Consider the following 18,523-nt stretch of genomic DNA (forward strand, 5'->3'; position numbering starts at 1 on the left):
TTTATCTGCCCAACACATTTATTGTGTAATTATTTTCTCTTTAGTATTTACCAAAAGCCAAACAAATAACTGCCATTCAGAAGAGAGTTGATACATTGCTGGTACTGCACCCCTCCTCCCTATAAAAGAAAAAATGAATTTATTTCAGTTTTTTCCTTTGGCTGTGTATTATGATTGTGGACAGATTCTCATTTCAAGTATATTAAAATATTTTAAAATGCTGCAAGTCTCCATTAGTGATTCAGTGGCCTTCACTGATCTAGTCTAATTTCCTTGTTTATTAATATTCTATTAACAAACATTTTTTTCTGTTGACTCGCCAGTCTGTAGTTTAACTGGAGCTACTCAGCCTCTGTTCTGAACACCTCCTTTGAGTATTGCATGAACAGACCTTGTCTCTGAAGGGTAGGAATTGAGTGGGAAAAGGAAACAATTTACAGCCTTCATAAAGACTCAAGGTGCTTTTCTACTTAACTCAAGTGGTTGTTTAACAGGCATGAAGTGTTTGTTGTATTTGACAGCTCTGCGTGTTAATTTATGTCCTAAAGGTTGTTAAGTTGACAATTATTGGGGGTGGGGAGGTGGGGAAGGGCAGTGTGCAAAGCTGAGCTGGGGCCGAGACACCCATTTTGCAGACTATTCAAAGTCCTTACCCTCCCCTAACCCACCCCCTCACCCTCTTCCCCACCCCCTTCATACCCATCAAATCTCTCATCTTATTTCCCTAAACTGAGATTAAATTATAAATTACACTGGTTTAAAATCACTTGACACTGGCTTGGGGATATTTGGGTACCATGAAGAGTTAGAGAGACTCGCATTGCATCTTTGTCAATAGTTTCAATTCCCCCAGGGCAAGAAAATACCTTTGAATATCCATGGTGAAATGATATAGACTGTGGTTAAGTGGTAAGTGACAACATAGGATTTCAATGAACTTTAAAAAAGAGCTCCACAATTTGGTTTCCTTAATCCCAAATTTGACATTTCTTCTCTATTATATGTGTGTTACTCTGTATCTTTTCAAATTAAGGAGGCAAGCTTGCCTCCTGTAATATTATGTAGACTAAATAGACTTGTTAATAGCAGTTACCAATTTGTGATGAGGTTATTGATAAGTTTTATTTTTTCTTTTCTGGATGTATTTACAAGTTTTTACAATGAACATACATTATTTTTTAATTAAGAAAAATATCATTTATAATAAAAGTTTCAAAAGTACATGTATAAAAATTCTACATATATCTTTGCCATAGCAGAGTAAAGTATAACTTTGTGTTAAATATAAAGATATAAAAGAGTTTAATGCAAGATGGAGATTTTATGTATTCAACTGGGATTTTAAAGTATTTTTAGAAAGAGTTGCAAATGTAGATATCACTGTGTCATCATTAAATTGTCCTATATATAAGTAAAGTTTCTGAGAAAGTTAGGTCAAATTTAGCTTAGATCAATAGATATTCTCATTGAGAACTAAAAGTTTACAACATCCGAGGATAAGAAGGTGTCATGAAAATTTAGAAGCCTCCAAATATTTCATGCATAAACTTTAATAAACTTCTCATATGTTAGAGGAAAGGTAATGATTTATGTCTTCTTGGATTTTCAATCAAAAAACTAGATACGTCAGAAAATTGGTATTTCTTGCATGTTAGTTCTGACTGCACTAAGAGAAGTTGTGTACACTTCTCTTTAAACCTACTAATTATTTTATCTTACAAATGGGATGGTGTTATCACTTGAATACAAGTGGGTAACAATGGAGCCTGAGAGTAAATCTTTGTGGGTTAGAATTTGGCTCAACCACTGAACTGCTAGTCAGTCTCAGGCAAATTTCTTTCTCCTCATCCATGAGGGATAATAGTAATAGCACTAACATTTTAAGATTGTTAGGAGGATTAAATGTAAAAATATGGACTAGTACCTGCCATGTAGTAACAACTCATAAATGGTAGTTCTGTTACTAGTTATAATACATATTCAGTGAATAACATGCATTCATCTTATTTTCTTCTTTGGATTATTTACTTGTTTTATTTGTTTTTTAATTGGTGCTAGGAGGAAAGCTTGGCTCCCATTGGGTTGTGTCTGGCTTTTCTACAGAGTGAAAGTATAAGTCAACATATATAGCATAGGTTTGCTACCACCCACGGTAAAGCTGACCAACTTCTTGCCTTCTCTAGTGAGCCATCTCTATGGATTTGGACTGATGGATGCAGAAGCCATGGTGATGGAGGCGGAGAAGTGGACCACTGTTCCCCAGCAGCACGTGTGTGTGGAGAGCACAGACCGACAAATCAAGTAATGTTTGCTGCAGGCAGAGAGCATGACCATTCCCTAAAAGACAGCTGGCCCAGGCAGATGTCTCGAGACAGCCCTGTCTAGTAGTTTGTGTAGTTTTTTTCTAACGTGATTATAAAATCTTAAGAGAATGTCTAAGACCCTAAACTGTTAAATCCATCATAGTATAACCTGCCATGCCCTCCTCCAGAGGATCTTTCCAACCTAAGGATGGAACCCAGGTCTCCCACATTGCAGGTGGATTTTTCACCATCTGAGCCACCAGGAAAGCCCACTAGTATAAGCCAAGGATCCTTAAAAGAAAAGCATATTTTATAAGAGGATGGGAGGACCCTTACACGTGGATATTCTTCAAGTTTCTACTCTGTCAGTATTTGTGTTTGATGGTAGAAGTATTTCCCATAAGTTGGTATACCCCCAAAACTACACCTTATGTTCTGGAAACTTAGCTCCTTACCATGTCGTTCTCTGAGAGGGATGCAGGATGCACAGTAAATGAGGTTGCACTTACTCAGATTCCAGGGCCTGGTGTCCTGTTTCAGCCACACACACCTGGAGGCTGTGCAACAGGATTTACCAAGTGATAGTGAAGTCTCTCCTAGGCGCTGAATTTGAAGAATTATGATTTATTATAGTGATTTTATTAGTATTTTGCTTTTGGCTTTCTTTTTATAGAGAGTTAGCTCAGACAAATACTTATGAACTTTGGTTTGTAACGAGAACAGAACCATTATAATTCTTGAGGAAATTGTTAGGAAGCAGAAATAAATGGACTAAATTTTTTTTTCTCATTCTACCCATTTGTGGCAAAGAATATGAAAAAAAAGGAGTAAAAAGTTAACCAGTATTTATTGAGTTCTTACTATAGGTCAAGCCCTAGCAACTTAATGTGTGTTTTCTTCTTAAAACTTGATAACAACTTGGGTTTTATTCCCTTTTGACAAATGAAGAAATGAGATCAAATGGAATAATTGTTTATTTCTACACAAATTTCATTTACCAATTCAGCATCTATTTTTCTTTCATTTATTGGATATCAAGAACAGGACTAGTGGCACAGGCAGCCGGGCGGAGTCCAGATCTCCTCCTGAATGTGCTGCATCCCTGCGTCCTTTCTGCCAGATGCCCGGGACCTTCAGAGCCCAGTGAAGCAGCTCAGACCCAGCTGACCAGAGGCACCCAGAGCCATGTCAGAACTTTGAGCAAGGCCTGGTGACAGGGTCCAGCTGTCACCCACCAGTCTTCCCAGCCCGACTTCAAGATGCTGAGCCTGAAGCTTCTGAGGCTGTTCAACAGGCAACATACGCCCCAGAGATCAAGCCCTGAGCCTTTGGAGTAGGAGCGCTGACTCCAAGATTAGGAAGTGTCAAACACTGAGAACTCACACAAAGGAAACCACTTGAATACAAGACCCGGCATCACCCAACCACCAGTAGCATCCTGTGCAGGATGCCTCATCTAAATAACAAACAAAACAAAAATACAAACCCAATCATCAGTAGATAGAAGTACCACCTCACTCAGCCTTGCCCATCAGAGGAAAAACAGACAAACAAAAACTCCGCACAAATCTTACCCTATGCGAAGCTCACACAAACCACTGGACCAATTTTAGGAGGACAGAAGCCAAAAGAAAAAAGGAATTCAACCTTAATCAAGGAAAGAATTCAAATTTCCTTGATGCCTGGGAAAGGAGACCTCAAACACAATAACTTAAAAAAAAATAATGCATAGGCAGAGAAATACTGCTCAAATGACAGAACAAACTAGAAACACAGAAGTCCAAATAAATGAAGAGCAAACAGGCAGACTACCTGAAAAAGAATTCAGAATAATGATAGTAAAGATGATCAAAAACCTTGAAAACAAAATGGAGAAAATGCAAGAATCATTTAACAAAGACCTAGAAGAATTAAAAAATAAACATACAGAGACAAACAACACGATTACTGAAATTAAAAACACTCTAGAAGGAATCAATAGCAGAGTATCTGAAGCAGAAGAACAAATCCGTGAACTGGAAGATAAATTGGTGGAAATAACTTCTGAAGAACAGAATAAAGTAAAAAGAATGAAAAGAGCTGAGAACAGTCTCAGAGACTTCTGGGACCATATCAAACACACCAACATTCGAATTATAGGGGCCCCAGAAGAAGAAGAGGAAAAGAAAGGGTATGAGAAAATTTTTGAAGAGATTATAGTAGAAAATTTCCCCAACATGGAAAAGGAAATAGTCAATCAAGTCCAAGAGGTACAAATAGTCCCATATAGGATAAACCCAAGGAGAAACATGCCAAGACACATACTAATCAAACTAACAAAGACTAAACACAAAGAAAGAATATTAAAAGCATCAAGGGAGAAGCAACAAGTAACATACAAGGGAAACCCCATATACTTAACAGCTGATCTTTCAGCAGAAACTCTGCAGGCCAGAAGGGAATGGTAGTAAATATTTAAAGTATTGAAAAGGAAAAATCTATAACCAAGATTACTGGACCCGGCAAGGATCTCATTCAAAAATGATGGAGAAATAAAAAGCTTTTCAGACAAACAAAAGTTAAGAGAATTCAGTACCACCAAACCAGCTTTACAACAAACGTTAAACAGACTTATGTGGTCAAGAAATACACCAGAAAAAAAGATCTACAAAATCAACCCCAAACAATTAAGAAAATGGCAATAGGAACATATATATCAATAATTACTTTAAATGTAAATGGACTAAATACTCCATCCAGAAGATACAGACTAGCTGAATGGACACAAAAATAAGACCCGTATATATGCTGTCTACAAGATACCCACTTCAGACCTCAAGACACATATAGACTGAAAGTGAGAGGATGGAAAAATATATTCCATGCAAATGGGAAGCAAAAGAAAGCTGGAGTAGCAATCCTCATATCAGACCAAATAGACCTTAAAATAAAGAAGATTACAAGAGATAAGAAAGGATACTACATAATGATCAAGGGGTCAATCCAAGAGGAAGACATAACAATTGTAAATATCTGTGCATCCAACATAGGAGCACCTCAATACATAAGAGAAACACTAACAGACATAAAAGGAGAAGCTGACAGTAACACAATAGTAGTAGGAGACTTTAACACCCCACTCACACCAGTGGACAGATCATCAAAACGGAAAATTAATAAGGAAACACAATTCTTAAATGATATATCAGATGAGATGGATATCATTAATATCTGCAGGACATTCCATTCAAATGCAGAAGAACACATCTTCTTCTCAAGTGCACATGGAACATTCTCCACGATAGACCACATCCTGGGTCACAAATCAAACCTCAGTAAATTTAAGAAAACTGAAATTGTATCAAGCATCTTCTCCAACCAAAATGCTATGAGACTAGATATCAATTACAAGAAAAAAACTGTAAGAAACAGAAACACATGGAGATCAAACAACATGTTTCTAAATAACCAACAGGTTACTGAAGAAATCAAAAGGAAACCAAAACATTTCTAGAAACAAATGACAATGAAAAGACGACAACTCAAAACCTATGGGGTGCGGCAAAAGCAGTTCTATGAGGGAAGTTTACAGCAATACAGTCCTACCTCAAGAAACAAGAAAAACATCAAGTAGGCAACCTAGCTTTACAACTAAAACAACTGGGAAAAGAATTTAAAAACCCCAAAATTAGTAGAAGGAAAGAAATCATAAAGATCCAACCAGAAATAAATGAAAAAGAAACAATAGTAAAGATTAATAAAACTAAAAGCTGGTTCTTTGAGAAGATAAACAAAATTGACAAAGCTTTAGCCAGACTCATCAAAAAAAGAGAGAAGAATTGAATCAACAAAATTAGAAATGAAAAAGGAGAGGTTACAACAGACAGTGCCGAAATACAAAGGATTATAAGAGACTATTATGAACAACTCTATGGCAATAAAACAGATAACCTGGAAGAAATGGACAGATTCTTAGAAAAGTTCAGTCTTCCAAGACTGAACCAGGAAGAAATAGAAATTATGAATAACCCAATTACAAGCACTGAAATTGAAGCTGTGATCAAAAAACTCCCAAAAAACAAAAGCCCAGGACCAGATGGCTTCACAGGAGAATTCTATCAAACGTTTAGAGAAGAGATAATGCCTATCCTTCTAAAACTCTTTCAAAAAATTGCAGAGGAAGGAACACTTCCAAACTCATTCTACAAGGCCACCATCACCCTGATACCAAAACCAGACAAAGACAACATAAGAAAACTACAGGCCAATATCACTGATGAACATAGATGCAAAAATCCTCAACAAAATGTTAGCAAACAGAATTCAGCAACACATCAAAAAGCTCATACACCGTGATCAAGTTGGGTTTATTTCCAGGATGTAAGGATTCTCCAATATATGCAAATCATTCAATGTGATACACCATATTAACAAATTGAAAGATAAAAACCATATGATCATCTCAATAGATGCCGAAAAAGCCTTTGACAAAATTCAGCACCCATTTATGATGAAAACTCTTCAAAAAATGGGCATAGAAGGAACCTACCTGAACATAGTAAAGGTCATATATGATAAGCCTACAGCAAACATTATTCTCAATGGTGAAAAACTGAAAGCATTCCCCCTAAGATCAGGAGCAAGACAAGGGTGTCCAGTTTCACCACTATTATTCAACATAGTTCTGGAAGTCCTAACTACAGCAATCAGAGAAGAAAAAGAAATAAATGGAATCCAGATTGGAAATGAAGAATTAACACTCTCACTGTTTGCAGATGACATGATACTGTGCATAGAAAACCCTAAAGATAGTATCAGAAAATTACTAGAGCTAATCATTGCATTTAGCAAAGTTGCAGGATACAAAATCAATGCACAGAAATCACTTGCATTTCTATACACTAGCAATGAAAAGTCAGAAAGAGAAATTATGGAATCAATCCCATTCACCATTGCAACAAAAAAAATTAAGTATCTAGGAATAAACTTACCTAAAGAGACAAAAGAACTGTACACAGAAAATTATAAGACACTAATGAAAGAAATCTAAGACCACATAAACAGATGGGGAGATATTCCATGTTCATGGGTAGGAAGAATCAATATTGTGAAAATGACTATACTACCAAATGCAATCTCCAGATTAAATGCGATCCCTATCAAATTACCAGGGGCATTTTTCACAGAACTAGAACAAAAAATTTCACAATTCATATGGAAACACAAAAGATCCCAAATAGCCAAAGCAGTCTTGAGAAAGAAGAATGGACCTGGAGGAATCAACCTTCCTGACCTCAGATTATACTACAAAGCTACAGTCATCAAGACAGTTTGGTACTGGCACAAAGACAGAAAAATAGACCAATGTAACAAGATAGAAAGCCCAGAAATAAACCCATGCATCTATGGGTACCTTATTTTTGACAAAGGAGGCAAGAATATACAAGGGGGCAAAGACAGTCTCTTCAATAAGTGGTGCTGGGAAAACTGCACAGCTACATGTAAAAGAATGAAATTAGAACACTTCCTAATACCACACACAAAGATAAACTCAAAATGAATTAAAGACCTAAATGTAAGACCAGAAACTATAAAACTCTTAGAGGAAAACATAGGCAGAATACTCGATGACTGAAATCAAAGCAAGATCGTCTAAATGGATCATAGAGGATCCATTTTGTTTTTAATGGAAATAGAAACAAAAGTAAACAAGTGGGACCTGATTAAACTTAAAAGCTTTTGCACAGCAAAGGAAACTTATAAGCAAGGTGAAAAGACAATCCTCAGAAAGGGAGGAAATAATAGCAAATGAAACAACTGTCAAAGGATTAATTTCCAAAATATACAAGCAGCTCATACAACTCAATACCAGAAATACAAACAATCCAATCAAAAAGTGGAAAAAAGACCTAACAGACATTTCTCCAAAGAAGACACACAGATGGCTAACAAACACATGAAAAGATGCTCAACATCGCTCATTATTAGAGAAATGCAAATCAAAACTACAATGAGATATCACTTCACACTGATCAGAATGGCCATCATCAAAAAGGCTACAAACAGTAAATCCTGGAGACAGTGTGGAGAAAAGGGAATGCTCTTGCACTGTTGGTGGGAATGTAAATTGATACAGCCACTATAGAAGACAGTATGGAGATTCCTTAAATAACTAGGCATAAAGCCACCTTATGGCCCAGCATTCCCACTTGTAGGCATTTACCCTGGGGAAACCAAAATTGAAAGAGACACACGTATCCCATTGTTCACTGGAGCACTATTTACAATAGCTAGAACATGGAAGCAACCTAGATGTCCATTGACAGATGAATGGATAAAGAAGTTGTGGTACATATACACAATGAAATACTACTCAGCCATAAAAGGGAATGCATTTGAGTCAGTTCTAATGAGGTAGATGAACCTAGAACCTATTATACACAGTGAAGTGAGTCAGAAAGAGAAAGATAAATACTGTATTCTAATGCATATATACAGAATCTAGAAAAATGGTAAGACGAATTTATTTACAGGGAAACATTAGAGAAGCAGAATAGAGAATAGACATATGGACATGGGAAGAGGGGAGGAGAGGGTGAGATGTATGGAAAGAGTAACATGTAAACTTACATTACCATATGTAAAATAGATAGCCAACGGGAATTTGCTGTATGGCTTAGGAAATTCAAACACAGACTCTGTATCAACCTAGAGGGGTGGGATGGTGAGGGAGATGGGAGGGAGTTTCAAAAGGGAGGGGATATATGTATACCTGTGGTTGATTCATGTTGAGGTTTGACAGAAAACAGCAAAATTCTTTAAAGCAATTATCCTTTGATACAATATAAATTTAAAAAAAGAATGGGGCTAGATATTAGGGATAGAAACAGGAATAAGAAATGCTTCCATATTTATGGAGCTTACAGACTATTGGGGAAGTCAAACCAAAATAATACAATAAATAGATAATTACGAGTTATAATAAGTGAAATAAAAAGGGTAGAAAATGAAAGACAGAGAGCATGATTTTCCTATGGTTCAATGATGGCCTTAGAGAGTGAAATTTAAGCTTTGATCATGAAAGAAGATGAGTCAGCCATAGGAAGAGCAATAAAAAAGTACTAGAGGCAGAGTAGCACATGCAATGTCCCTGAGCTGGGAAACTTGAATTATCCCAGAACTCAAACCAGTGCTGGTGTGGCTGGAACCCAGTCTTCAGAAGGCACGGAGGTACAGGAGGAAGTTTGGGAAGAAGACAGGACCTTGTATGCAAAAGGAAGAGTGGGCTCCTCTTAGTTTATAGAGCAAGAAAATGATAGACCAGGGATTTGAACTAAGGTTATAATAGTCCCCAAGTCCCCTATACTGGTGGTACACAAAGTGGATTCCGTAGTTCAGCAACATCACTGTCACTGGAGAACTTGCTGGAAATGCTCATTCGTGACCCACCCCAGGAATTCCAGTTCCAGAGCCTAGTAATGTGTTTTAACAGGATCGATGTCCACTACCTTCATGAAGATCAAAGACACCTTAAATTCCCCATTCGTCTCATTTACATCTTTCTCACAGTCCAAGCAGGATTACTCCTCTAAGCAACCTAATCATTTGCCTGAGGGACTGGTCCTTTAAGCATCCACGGCTTATCTTACACCATGTAGTCCTGCCAGGCCTGCCGGTTCACTCAGTCGAGCTCTGCTGTACACTTTGCTCAAACTTCTTCTCTCTGTTGCAGGACGATTCGCCCCAACAGTGCAGTGCGCTCCATCTACAAAGCTTCGGGCTGCTCCGACAACCCCAACCATCACGTCAACTACCTAGAGCATGTAGTCGTGCGCATCACCATCACCCACCCCAGGAGGGGAGACCTGGCCATCTACCTGACCTCGCCCTCAGGAACCAGGTCCCAGCTTTTGGCCAACAGGTACAGTCATGGCCCCTGACCACCAGTGTGCACTCAGCTACTCATTAAGCTGGAAAAAGAATGAAGAAGCAGCAGTTCTTCATTTTTTTTTTTTTTTTTACTTTTTACGAAGTTGAAGGTTGTGCATGTACAAATATTATAAAATCATGATTTTTTATACAATTTTAAAGATTACTTTCCATTAACAGTTTTTACAAAATATGGGCTATATTCCCTGTGTGGTACAATACATCCATGAGCCTATCTTATACCCAATAATTTGTACCTCCCACTCCCCCACCTATATATTACCACTCCCAACCCCATCCACTAATTTGTTCGCTATATCTGTCTGCTACTTTTTTGTTATATTCACTAGTTTATTGTAGTTTTAGATTCCACATGTAAGATATACAGTGTTTGTCTTTCTCTGACTTACTTCACTTAGTATAATGCTCTCCAAGTTCATCCATGTTGCCGCAAATGACAAAAAATTGTTTTTATGCCTGAGTAGTATTCCATGTTGGAGAAGGCAATGGCACCCCACTCCAGTACTCTTGCCTAACTTCCATGGACGGAGGAACCTGGTAGGCTACAGTCGGTGGGGTCGCTAAGAGTCGGACACGACTGAGCGACTTCACTTTCCCTTTTCCCTTTCATGCATTGGAGGAGGAAGTGGCAACCCATTCCACTGTTCTTGCCTGAAGAATCCCAGGGATGGGGGAGCCTGGTGGGCTGCTGTCTCTGGGCTCGCACAGAGTTGGACACGACTGGAGTGACTTAGCAGCAGCAGCAGCAGCAGCAGTATTCCATGTATGTATGTATGTATGCGTGTATCTATATAGAGATGTATGTATATATACATATATGTGCTCAGTCGTAGCTTACTCTTTGCAACCCCATGGACTATAGCCCACCAGACTCCTCTGTCCATGGAATTTTCCAGGCAAGAATATTGGACTGTGTTGCCATTTCCTTCTCCAATATATACATACATACACACACACACACACACACCACAGCTTCTATATTCATTCATCTTTTAATGGACACTTAGGTTGCTTCCATATCTAAGCTATTGAAAATAATCTGCTATGAACATTGGGGTCTACTTATCTTCTTGAATAACAACATGATTAAAAAATAGGCAGAAGAACTGAATAGACATTCTTCCAAAGAGGAAATGTAGATGGCCAACAGGTACATGAAAAGATGCTCAACATCACAAATCATCAGGAGAAATGCAAATCAAAACCACAATGAGTATCACCTCACACCTGTCAGAATTGCTATCATCAAAAATAATACAAATAACAAATGTTGGCAAGGATGTGGGATAAAAGAAATTCTTGTACACTGTTGGTGGGAATCTCAATTGGTGCAGCAACTGGAAAACAGTATGGAAGTTCTTCAAAAAACTAAAAATAAAACTACCATAAGACCTAGCAATTCCACTCCTGGGTGTAGATAAAAAAAAGTTAATTAAAAATATACAGCTGTTCTTTAATTTCTTACTACCCTAAGAACTTCAGTGAGGGGCGCCACTTAGATGTCACGATGAGATGATCATAGCTCTCACTGCCCATACGTAAACAGAGTAATGAGCTGCCTAGAATCTATTGGCATGAAGCAGTGTAACACTTAAGATTTGTGTAATATTAAAAGGATGCCACAGAAAAGTTAAAGGCCACCTGTTGTTCTTTATCGTATAAAAGAAATGCAGAACACTGACTCTTTAGGCCTCTGAGATGGTCTTCCTGGCCCCTAAATGTCTGCTGGCATTTGTTGCAGATTAACTGAATGCTCTTGCCTGAGCACTTTCCAAAGTTAAAGGAAATTCTGTTTGTTTTAAAAAAGATTTTGGCATATTTTTTTTCTACAAAGATTCAGTTAGTAAATGTTTCAAGCTTTGCAGGTCATGTGTCTGTTACCAATCCTCAACTCTGCCATTAGAGTGCAAAAGTCATTGTAAACAACATAAATGAATGTGCATGGCTGTGTTCCAATAAAACTTTATTTATACAAACAGGCCAAGGGCCGGATTTAGTTTGAGGGCTGGCAGTAGTTTCCTAACCACTATTTAAAGGTTGGCCCTTTAGCCTTTATTGGCCAAGGGAACACTCACTTTCTCTTTGTAGCCTCTTCCATTCTCTCCACTCCCTTCAAACATTTCTCCAGCAGGTAATTGTATTTCCAGGATCCTGCTGAAAGGCCAGAATGTTCTAGCACAAGTTTTCTTCTGCTCCATTGGCTTTTCGAGTGGTTGGGATTATGGGTGGGGGATACTTGTCAGCAAGTGGGACCAGATGGGGAAAGGCCAGGTTCTCTTATACACCCCATTCCCATTATGCTTCCAAACTACAAGCCACAGTGAGAAGCCTGAAAGTTTCTTTAATTTGATGTTTTTCTCCAAGAGGAACATTTAATAGGAGCAAAAACTTTACTGTCAAAGGCCTACACAGTCCACATGAAAGCCAAACTTTTCTGTCGACAGGGCCACCTCTCCACATGCCAGGCGTCCGCAGCAGTGGTGATCTCTGGTAGGACACTGACAACAGCCCAGACGAGTTGAGGGGCCAAGTCCAATGCAGGCCCACAGAGCCGAAAGTGAGACTGAGGGACTCTCATTGGCTTTTCAAAATCTCCACATTTATCTGCTGTAGGACAGTAAGAAAAAGAGAAAGCAAGAGCATTTCTAGAGTCTCTCACTGCATTTTATTTCTGTTCTTGGAAGTCTTCTTGTGTTTGTCCCTAAAACCTAACATCTTTCATTAGGGCATGAGGTAACCTGGGCTTCGTATTCTATGAAGGGAACCTTTGCCAGGATCAGTATATGCAGCTGTGAGAAATTGAAGGATGCTTTGGCATCCAGTCGCTGGACACGCCCTCCTCCCTCTGCAGTTAGGGATCTCAGCTGCCGCCAGGCCTTGCTACTACCTGCCTGAGGCTTCTCTTGAGCAAGCAAGGCCTTCAGATGCACAATTCTATGATTAAGGGAGATCACGCCAGCTGTTGTTACCAAAGCCAGGGAAGACCTTGTTCTTGATTTCTTTTTTCTTTTCTTGACTGCGGTTCATTTGCATTGAATTTGGAGTATCCAGGTGACCCCAGTGAAGTAGTAAGGTTGGCTTCACACATGTGCAACTCTTCTCCCTGGAGCCCCCTCCATTGTAGAAAAACAGTCCACCCACAGTTGTTTGCTTGGAAAACTCAGTCCCTTCAGCCTTTCTGGGATCTTCTGCGTATTTCAATATTTCTTGTTGGCTTCCCTGGAAATGACTTCAGTGAGGAAACTTGTGAGCAGAGGAGCAAAAGATTCCAAGACAGGCATTTGGTGAATTACAGTGTCACTGGCTCCAGTTCCTCGTGAATTCTTCAACAGCAGGCATCTGCTTTGCTCTTTGCAAAGTGCTGAACCCCAAAGTGCTGCCTGACTTGTGTCAAAGAAAAGTAACAGGCATTTTCGACACTCGGTGACCCATCTTATGGTTCACTTTAGTCTGTCCCATAGGGACCCCCTGGGAATAAGGTCTGCATGCAGAGTACATCTTCTTGGTCTGGAGCATTTCTTAAAGTGCTGCTCTTTTGTCTATCTTCCATCTCAGTGCTGAAAATAAGTAGCCACCCCCCCCCCAAAAAAATATGGTAGACAAAATGGAGTGGAGGGAGGGGACTGGAGATAAGGAATGTAAAAGGATGTTATGAATTCATTTGCCCACAGTTCCGCAAAACACTGCTATGAACATCTGACCTTTTAAATGTAAAACAGCTGCATTTGGTCCCCAAACCGGTCTGGCCACCCTCCAGGGCCTGGCTACCCCATCCTTGTTGTACTTGACACTAGTAGAATCCCTCCTACTGAAGTAGCTAAGGCAAGACGGTTTCTTTTGGCATTTTTTCCCTTCTGGCATATTCCAATACTTTAATTTTATTAGAGGAAATCTCTCTTCAGAACTTCCCAGTCTCCGACCTCCTGGCAGAGAGACCTCTGTGTCCTGTCACCTTGGCCCTGTTTCAGAGCACACTCCCAGGATTGGGAGCTGAGGGAAGAAGCATCGACAAGGGATGGGCAGGCGGTGACGGGAAGGTCTGCTTTGCTTCTGGTGGCCCTCAATTTGGCCTGCTGGGCTGGGCACTAATACCTTTCCTCAACGAAAAGGTGACCACTTAGAAGGAATTTGTATGTCAGAGATTTTTTTTTTATTTTTTTAAATTAAAGTATAGTTGGTTCACAATGTTGTGTTAATTTCTGCTGTATAGAACAGTGATTCAGTTATATACACACATATGTACACATTCTTTTTCATTATGTTTTATCATAGGATATTGCATATAGTTCCTTATGCTACACAGTAGGACTTTGTTGTTTATCCATTCCACATGTAATAGTTTGCATCTGCTAATCCCAAATCCCTAGTCCATCTGTCCCCCACCCTCCTTTCCACCGGGCAGTCTATGTCTGTTTCTGATTCATAGATAGGTTCATTTATGTCATATTTTAGACTCCACATATAAGTGATATCATATGGTATTTGCCTTTCTCTTTGTGATTTGACTTCACTTAGTATGATAATCTCTAGGTCCCTCCATGTTGCTGCAAATGACATTATTTTGTCCTTCTTCATGGCTGACTAGGGTTCCACTGTATATATGTACCACATCTTCTTGATTCATTCATCTGTCAATGGACATATAGGTTTTTTCCATGTCTTGGCAATTGTGGATAGTGGTGCTACAAACATAGGGATGCATGAGGACCTTTTTGAATTACAGTTTTTTCTGGATATATGCCCAAGCATGGAATTGCTGGATCGTATGGTAATTGTATTTTTAGTTTAAGGAACCTCCATACTGTTTTCTACAGTAGCTGCACCAACTTGCATTCCCACCAGTAGTGTAGGAGGGTTCCCTTTCTCCACACTCTCTGTAGCATTTGTTATTTTAGACTTTTTAATGATGGCCATTCTGAGTGATGTGAGGTGATACCTCATTGCTGTTTTGCTTTGCATTTCTCTATTAGTGATGTTGAGCATCTTTTCATCTGCCTATTGGCCATCTGTATGTCTTTGGAGAAATGTCTATTTAGGTCTTCTACCCACTTTTCAATTGGGTTGGGTTTTTTTGTTGAATTCATGAGCTGTTAACATTGGAAATTAAGCCCTTTTGGTCACATCATTTGCGAATATTTTCTCCCATTCTGTAGGCTGTCTTTTCATTTTGTTTATGGTTTCCTTTGCTGTGCAAAAGCTTGTAAATTTGATTAGGTCCCATTTGTTTATGTTTCTTTCTACTGCCGTGGGAGACTGACCTAAGAAAACATTGGTATGATTTATGTCAGAAAATGTTTTGCCTATGTTCTCTTCTAGGAATTTTATGATGTCACATCTTATGTTTAAGTCTTTATGCCATTTTGAGTTTATTTTTGTGTATGATGAGAGGGTGTGTTATAAGTTCATTGATTTTTACATGCAGTTGTCCAGCTTTTCCAACCCCACTTGCTGAAGAGATTTTTTTCCATTGTATATTTTTGCCTCTTTTGTCAAAGACTAATTGACTGTAGATGTGTGGGTTTATTTTGGGGGCTCTCCATTCTAGCCTGCTGATATATATGTCTGTTTTTGGCCCATACTATACTGTTTTGATTACTGTAGCTTTGTAGTATTGTCTGAAGTCTGGAAGGATTATGCCTTCTGCGTTGTTCTTTTTCCTTAGGACTGCTTTGGCAATTCAGGGCCTTTTATGGTTCCATAGAAATTTTAGGATTATTTGTTCTGGTTCTGTGAAAAAAATGTCATGGGTAATTTGATAGAAAGTGTTAGTCATTCAGTTGTGTCTGAGTTTTTGCAGACCCATGGACTGTAGCCTGCCAGGCTCCTCTGTCCATGGAATTTTCCAGGCAAGAATACTGGAGTGGGTAGCCATTCCATTCTCCAGGGGAATCTTCTTGACTCAGGGTTCAAACCCAGGTCTCCTGTATTGCAGGCAGATTCTTTACTGTCTGAGCCATCATTTGATTGGGACCATATAAAACCTGTAGATTGCTTTGGAGAATATGGTCATTTTTTAACAGTATTCTTCTAATCCAAAAGGTGGGATATCTTTCTATTTCTTTGAATCATCTTCAATTTCCTTTATTCATGTTTTATAATTTTCAGTGTATAAGTCTTTCACCTCCTTGGTCAAGTTTATTCCTAAGTATTTTATTTGTGTGTCAGAGATTATTATTGAGGACAATAAATAGTTCCCATGTTGGACACTTATCTTTCTTTCAGAGAAGTCAGTATTTCTGAGGAGGACCATGTAAAACAAAGAACACTGTGTAGTTAAAAGACAGGAATTCTGAAAGGCTTAAAACACAACGCTTTCCTCATGGGGTCATCTGAGGTGAAGAGTTAGAGCTCTGGTGGCGGAGTCATCCCTCCTTGACCTCTCCTGTTTCTCCATGAGGCATGACTCTTGCCGGTGGACTGGGTATTGGCCTCTGTGAGAAGGAAGGATCCTGAGGTCCAGCTCAGACTCAGAATCCAAGGCTCACTCGGTATCATCTCCCCTTCATGATGACACGCATCTCCCCTTAACTAGACACGCAGACGAGGAGAATAAGCTAGGAAGGAGGCTGAGGGGACAGCAACCCTCCTCCCTTCTTATCTTCATTTTGGTATTGACAAAACCTGTGTCCTAGTCTTGGGACCAGAAAATGCTATCCATAACGGTAAATTCCAAAAACAAAGGGGCCACAGTTAGCTTTCCGAAAGTCCTTATTTTCCTCGACATTTCAGGAAGGAGTGTCTTCAGTGTTGCTCAGCCCTTCTCCATGGAAATCCCTCAGGAGCAGGTTTTTTTGCAAAGTCGCTGAACATGACGGCCCATGTGGGCTGTCTGGAGCCCCTCAGGGCCTCCCCATCCTGGCTGCTGGGCACTTGCTAGAGCCCCTGTGGAGAACAGCTGTTCCAGGAAGCAGGGTTTGCCCCGGCATCTGCAGGTGCTGGGCCCTGGAAGGCACTCGGCAGCCTTCAGAGCTGGTACAACTCGAGCTGCGTGCCCCTTCGGCCCAGCAGGCAAGCCCCAGCACCACCCTCAGCAGGTCAGGTTGAGGATTTAGTGGGTAACCAGAGCCATCCTGGAGTGGACAGTTACTGCCTTTTCTTCCCTTTGCTTTTTTCCTGCCCTCCCACCCTTCTGCTCCGCCTCCTGGCCTGTCCACCCTGCCTAACAAAAAATCAAACCAAATAATCCGCACAAATGCCACATCCGCACGGGAGACCGTGGGGGTGTGGCATGGGTGAGGGAACCTAGGTGGGCTTAGATTCCTTGATGGTAGATACAAGAGCAACTGTATTTCATCATTGTTGTGGTGAGCTTCTTTTTATTTTTTAAATTTATTTTGAATTGGAGGATAATTGCTTTCCAAGGTTGTGTTGATTTCTGCTCTACAACAGCGTGAATCAGCCATGTGTATACGTATGTGCCCTCCTTCTGGAGCCTCCCTCCCACCACCCCCACCCCACCCCTCTAGGTCATCGCAGAGCAGTGAGCTGAGTTCCCTGCGCTATACAGCTGCTTCCCACTAGTTCTCTTTTACACACAGTAGTGTATATATGTCAGCGCTACCCTCTCAATTCATCCTACACTCTCCTTCCCCTGCTGTGTCCACAAGTTCGTTCCTAAAGCCACTTTAGATGTCACCCTTTATATGACCACATGTTCAAATTCTGCCTCCAAATTTTCCAACAGAAAGCCTGTCCCATCACATTCTTCCTTCAACTGCATTTGTTAGAATTATGAAAACCTTGCTTTTTTTCTTCCCTAAATACCCGCAGACTTTCTTCAACTCATTGGGTTTTAGATTTAGTTTAGTTATATTGGCTCTCAGTTCTAGATTTTGGCCTCTGACTGAAAGCTGAAACTTTGCCTCTCTTTCTAAATTTGATTACAGATGTGTATCTCTGGTTCTAATTATGGTCTTAAGTGGAAAGAAGGTATACTTTCTCATCTGTACCACCTATAGTTTCTATAATTAACTGTGTTTAACTGTTGTGTTTCTACCTGAATATTTTTGTCACTGCCCAAATGTTCAGTGACAGGCTACTGACATTTTGCAAAGTCATGCTATATAAATGCAGGTATGACTTGCCAAAATTACACTTTTGCTATGGAACTTTCACATTTCAGCAAGGCCTCACCATGAGAAAAAGCTTCTTTCTTTAATCAAAAGACAGTACAGCCTTTGGAGTTAGAGCTGGGGTTGTCTTGATGTCACCCGTTTTTATCTTCAACTTTGGAAAAGTGATTTTTTTCATCTAGAAAACAGACATAGTTGTATCTGCCTCACAAGTTTGTT

The 18,523-nt window shown here is 39.6% G+C and overlaps 1 protein-coding gene across 9 annotated transcripts in view; it reads left to right on the top strand.

Annotated features, from left to right (window-relative positions):
- Positions 1-18,523, top strand: part of PCSK5 (proprotein convertase subtilisin/kexin type 5) — a 494,109-nt gene that overhangs the window by 278,922 nt on the left and 196,664 nt on the right. For all 9 annotated transcript variants that reach the window (XR_009691159.1, XM_061132953.1, XM_061132954.1 and 6 more), the window contains exons 11-12: positions 2,184-2,301; positions 10,015-10,203. Coding sequence is in view for 8 of the 9 variants with exons in the window: in XM_061132953.1 (XP_060988936.1) it covers positions 2,184-2,301; positions 10,015-10,203 (307 nt within the window). In the remaining variant the exon portion in view is untranslated. The remainder of the gene's footprint in view (positions 1-2,183; positions 2,302-10,014; positions 10,204-18,523) is intronic.

Source organism: Dama dama, chromosome 29 (assembly GCF_033118175.1).
Source record: "Dama dama isolate Ldn47 chromosome 29, ASM3311817v1, whole genome shotgun sequence".
Lineage (NCBI taxonomy): Eukaryota > Metazoa > Chordata > Mammalia > Artiodactyla > Cervidae > Dama > Dama dama.